This window comes from Lipotes vexillifer, unplaced genomic scaffold, assembly GCF_000442215.2.
Source record: "Lipotes vexillifer unplaced genomic scaffold, Lipotes_vexillifer_v1.1 scaffold871, whole genome shotgun sequence".
Lineage (NCBI taxonomy): Eukaryota > Metazoa > Chordata > Mammalia > Artiodactyla > Lipotidae > Lipotes > Lipotes vexillifer.
The window spans coordinates 407,680-413,502 of record NW_006771782.1 but is presented as its reverse complement, the minus strand read 5'-3'; the positions used below and the strand labels follow the sequence as shown (position 1 = coordinate 413,502).

Sequence of the window (5,823 nt, the reverse complement as noted above, 5' to 3'; positions counted from 1 at the left end):
AGCCTGTGCGTCCGGAGCCTGTGCTCCGCAACGGGAGAGGCCACAGTGAGAGGCCCGCGCACCGCAAACGTAAAAAAAAAAAAAAAAAAGAAGAAGAGAGGATCAGGAAGGGGGGCAAATAATGTGTTTGCCTCCACCAAAAACAAGGTGATATCCAGACACAGAAAACAAACTTATGGTTACCGAAGGGGAAAGGGGTGGGCGGGGGAGGGATAAATCAGGAGCATGGGATGAACAGATACACACTACTATATATAAAATAGATGAACAACAAGGACCTACTGTATAGCACAGGGGACTCTATTCAATATCTTTTTTTTTTTTTTTTTTTTTTTTTGGGGGTACGCGGGACTCTCGCTGCTGTGGCCTCTCCCGTTACGGAGCACAGGCTCCGGACGCGCAGCCCCAGTGGCCATGGCTCATGAGCCCAGCCGATCTTCCCGGACCGTGGCACGAACCCGTGTCCCCTGCATCGGCAGGCGGACTCTCAACCACTGCGCCACCAGAAAAGCCCTATTCAATAGCTTGTAGTAACCTATGATGGAAAAGAATTTGAAAAAGAATATATATACATACACACATATGCACACACACACACATATATATACACACACACCTATAACAGAATCACTTTGCTACACCTGAAAGTAACACAACATTGTAAATCAACTATACTCCAAGGGGAAAAAAAAAAAGGTGACACCTTACAGTCTTTAGGCACATTTTGTTGGAGGGCCTAAGTTCTAGTTTAATCTCAGTCACCAGTCACCTGTGTGATCTTGCACAAATTCATTCTTCTCAGTTTTTTTTTTTTTTTTTCAATGAAAAAATAGACACCTACATTATAGAGTTGTTAGAGGACTGTTGAAATAATGCATAGAAAAAGCCCGGCAGAGTGTCTGACACCTGGGAAGTGCCAGTAAATGATGGCTCTTATTTTAGTAGTCAGACCTGATAGTGTCAGATTTATCCCAAGTTCTTGGCCTTTTGAGGTCAAATCCATTCCAGTATATATATTACCAACCACGACGTCTGATCATATTTCTTTTTGTCTTATCTGCTCATTCTGGTACACAGTTAACAGACACAACTCTTTGGGCAAATTCTCTTTGGAAATCCTATTGGGAATCTGCCTGGATTCTAGGGTTGATGATAGGGATTCTAAGTGGGGTGTTCTAAGGTTTTCTGAGTGCTTCCCTTGTGTCTAGCATCTACTGGCATCCAGGAGAGGGATTATAAGTTGTGGGCCAGGATAAATCATAAAAATCTACATACACTGATTCAATTTCAGCCGTGGAGCACCACCATGACTAGAATCTCTCCACAAGAGTTGCTGAACTGTCTGGTGTCATACCTAAAATAAATAGAACAAAGATATATGGGCCAAAGGTTTGAGACCCTAGAGGGGGAAAAGACATTTCAACATCCGAAACCTGGGAGATTCCACATATATCTACCCACTATTCAATATGAGAATGATTTCTGCTGAGACTTATGCCTATTTTGAGAGTTATGCCTATTTTGAGAATGATTTCTGCTGAGAGTTATGCCTATTCTGAGAGTCAGCATATTTTAGTATCATGCTAGGCTTTCAAGTTTCAAGTGAAGGTTGAGACCTCATAGTATAACCTCTCCTTCAACATAAGGTAAAAATCTATTTTCTTGCCTTATTCATTGGATATGCCTAGAACTGAGGGTTGTGGGCTTATAGCAAATGTCCTGTTTCCCTACTGTCTTTCTAAATCACAGTTCTGATGCTCTAGAGGTACACATTTTAAAGTGTCATGGGCAAACCTTAAATCAACATAAAACATACTTGGGAACAATGATGTGAACTGGCTTTGAGGTCAAAATGGCATGCAAATATCTCTGAAATGTTCAGTGAGATTTCTGGAATTCCAGGGTCTGACCTGTATCTTGATCTCTTGATTTGTATCTTACACTGTCCAGATTCTGATGCAAGGCAAAAATCCGGGGATATCTTGGAAGTATGCACTTCCCCAGGTCGTGAACGGAACTCAGCCAGCCTCAGAAAGACACAGCCACACCTGGAGCACAGTGCAGTCAGATTGCTCCTTCTCCTGTGGTGGAGGTAGCTGATTTCCTCACCGTCTTCCACGTCTCTCCTCAAACAGGGTCTTTCACTGGTTTGCAGGGTAGAAATAGAGACATAGATGTAGAGCACAAACATGGACACCAAGGGCGGAATAGTGGCGGGCGGGGGTGGGTGGTGGGATGAATTGGGAGATTGGGATTGACATATATACACTATTATGTATAAAATAGATAACTAATAAGAACCTGCTATATAAAAAAATTAAATTCAGAAATTCAAGAAAACATTACAGCAACAGAAAAAAAAATGAAATTATGTTCTTCTGCTTCAGAGTCATCCATGGTTCCTCTTTGCACTTGGATGAAACCCACGCTCCCCGTTGTGGCCCACTGGCCCCCGCGTGGTCTGGCCCCCGCCTCAGTTTCCTTTTGTAGAACCCCCCCCCACCTGCCCTGTTTTAAAAAGAAACAGGTTCTTTCACTCCAGACGTCTTTCCATTGTATGGTTTAAATAAGCAACAAAAGAACTATCTTTATGGGAACTGTCACTGTAAGAAAAAAAAAAAAAGCAAATATCATTTGTACTCTTCGGGGATTTTCCTATGTAGAAAGGAACCCACTCACACAGATCTCAAGTCAGCCACAACCAGGACTCAAAAGTTATGCATCTGAAACTTACAAGGGGGGGGGGAATATAAAATATGTGTCCATTTCTTACAAGGATTGAGTCACTGATGGATTTTTCAGCTCACAGCTTCGTGTCTTTCTGTCCTGACTTTTCTGTTGTCGTCAGCCTCCCAGTGGGGCTTAGAGAAGGTAGGGGCAAGAGAGTGAAAACACACGCAAGGCAGACTTAAGAGAGCGATCTGACACGTGGAAGCAGTGGCATTCCAGCCCCGCAGGGAAATGGATTAAATCCGAGAAATAGCCCTTGTAAGGAAGGGAAGAATAACAGCCATCCATCCTCTCAGTGCGTAGACGGGAGGCATTTTATTTAGGTCCCAAAATATCACATACTGGTTGGTAAGTCAATCTTTGTCACACTTGCCCTCTGGGAAGAAGAAAAATGAGTCCATGAAACCAAAGCATGAAGGTCGGTCCCTCATTTCCTCATGCTCAGAGCACCTGGTGACAGCGGGTCTCCCTACTGTGTCCATCCCACTGAGCAAAATGGGGCATCTTGGGACCAGAGACAGAGCAGAAATACAGAAAGTGAAGAAATTCTGTCTTCAGCTGCCCTTGCTAGTTAACAAAATATGAGGAAATACTTCTTTTTAAAAATACGTATGAAATAATTAAAAGGGAATATATTTTTTATTAATACACATTTTAAAAGCAATGTGCTATAAAGAAGAAAATAATCTCCCATGATCTTTTAATCAGCAATAGCCAGTGTTAATACTTTGGTCTATATCGTATTCTTTTTCTTAAACAAACATAAAAACACATGTGTTTCACATACTCAGACACATGCCACACATGTATCATTTTATGTTCTTTTTTTTTTAACGGAACAGAAACCATAAGCTTTATGCTGTTTTTCACGTAGTCTTCAAGCATGAGCAGTTGTTCATGTATCAAATGCTCTTTGAGATCATTCGCGGTAACTTCCTGGTATTCCAGAGAGAGCACAGGTTCCTGGGGAAAGAGAGAGATTCTATCCGTTTTCCATTTACAGGGAATAAATACAACCAAGGGGAGGATGCTGGACAAGTGCATTATGGGATTCTCCTTTGCCTTGAGTTAGCAACACCTTCATGTGACTCACAGACCAGGGCATGTCGGAAGTCTAAGAGAAGACAAGTCCAAATGAATACGTTCTCCAGAAGCAAACTCTTAACTTTAGGGAGTCCCAATATTTTGATCAGTTCCTCCTGAAAGTAAACCCCCTTCAACCTAATCATTCTAGCGGGAGTGACCTTTCACTGTTGCTCAGATTCCATTCTAAGGAAAAGTCCATGTGAATAAAGACAATTGAAAGAGGAGGCAGCATTCCTATGTGGGGAGCTGACAAATACAGTTAATCACACACAAAATAAAGTGTATCTTGATGAGAGGTCCTGAAATGAATAGGCAGTGGGGTGAACAGACAGAAGCAAAAAACCAGAGTCCTTGCGGACAAGTATGAACACATATTCAGTGGGTTCAACTTTTTGTTTATATGTGCACATACTCTCAGGCAGGTGTAGAAGGTGCCTCGTGAAAGAGCAAAAGCTGAGTTTCCACACATAATTCCCCCACGATGTTTCTTTGCAGAACGTTTTCCATTAGATATGTGCAGTGTGAGTTAAAGCTTCTGGGATGCTTCCCTCAAACAGATACTGCCCTGTTTTCAAGATTGTTTTCAATTTCAAAATATTGCCCTGTCTTTATTACTATATCGTTCTAGAATCCATGGCAGTCTTGAAAACTAAGGCGCTACATGTTAAAAAGTATTAAAATATGAAAACTATTAGGGGGCGTGGCATGAGGGTGGAATTCACATGAGTTGTAGGTTTTATTAGAAGGAAGTGTTTTCATACGATATTTAGGTTCTGTATCTTCAGTAAAATATCAGAACCCTGGTAAACCCGAAGCTAAACTTGGAAACTAAGTGGAATTGGTTATCTGCAGTTTTCACTTTGTAACTTCTGATGTCTTATTAGGTTACATAAGTGTCAAGGCCATTTGCTTACGGGATCAAAACACTCAAGTCAATTCCTCATTCTGCAATGCGAGAGCCAAAGTGAAAAAAAAAAAAAAAAAAAAAAAAGTGATTCCAAGATAGACAGAATACCCCCCGCCCCACCCCCCAAAAAATGGCAATACAAGAAAGGAGACGAGAGTTGCAGTTAAAACATATAACTTGAAAAACACACATTTGCTTCAGACACTCAGACTCTGGCTATGCCAACATAACCTTGGGGTAAAAAAAGGCATAAAGCCATCTTTTTTCAGCCTTTTCATAGAGACCCCTCTTCTCTGAACTAAAACAGTTATTTAAATAACATAGAATCCTATGTTAGTTAAATTTCTATGCGGTTGTATGCTTAACGTTTATAGAGTCATCCAAGAATGTAAAAATCATATTACTCTGCAACCCATGAAAGCCCAAATGCAAATTACACAGTAGCAAGACACAAAGTTAAAAGGAAGGGTGTAGAACCCAAGTGGTAACCCCATTTTTGATGAAGAGACACGGTGGGGAGCTCAGTGGGTTTGCTTTTGGATTGATTTTAGCCACACTACTATTTGAACACTAATTTTAACTGATGTTCCCAGCCAAATGGAGTCTCTTCTTGTTTGATTTATCTTCTGCCAAATGTATTTATATAGAGAGTTGACAGGGTTTCTTCTCCAGCACTGTTGTGTTCCCTGCTGTCTCCGATCATCTTAATAAGTAGTGTTTGCTTTGTGGTGATGCGATTATATTGCACCATCTTTTTATATACATACATATTTTTTTCCTTGTAAGTAGCGTATGTGTCATAATCGTTTGGGGCTTCAGCTCCCCACCAATCCCCTAGGCCCAATCGTCAACTCCCGTTTTTCCCTTAGAGTTTGGAACCAGCTGTATCCTGAACACAAAAAGGAGAAAGACGTGTGGGGGGCTTCCATGGAATTTTCTCTCTTGCTAAGAAATGTCTGGCTCTAAAAATATCCCGTGGCTCTAAGACGTGATAACCAGACAGTGTTATTGATCCTTGTGGAATAATCTCTCCCTCAGATGGGGGTGTGTGTGCGTGTGTGCGTGCGCACGCGCATGTGTGTGTACGTTTAGGTACGTGT

The 5,823-nt window shown here is 41.5% G+C and overlaps 1 protein-coding gene across 1 annotated transcript in view; it reads left to right on the top strand.

Annotated features, from left to right (window-relative positions):
* Window positions 1–5,823, top strand: part of ADAMTS18 (ADAM metallopeptidase with thrombospondin type 1 motif 18) — a 162,933-nt gene that overhangs the window by 132,607 nt on the left and 24,503 nt on the right. The window contains 2 exon segments of the mRNA XM_007447144.1: window positions 1,951–2,092; window positions 4,701–4,780. Coding sequence (XP_007447206.1) covers window positions 1,951–2,092; window positions 4,701–4,780 — 222 coding nt within the window.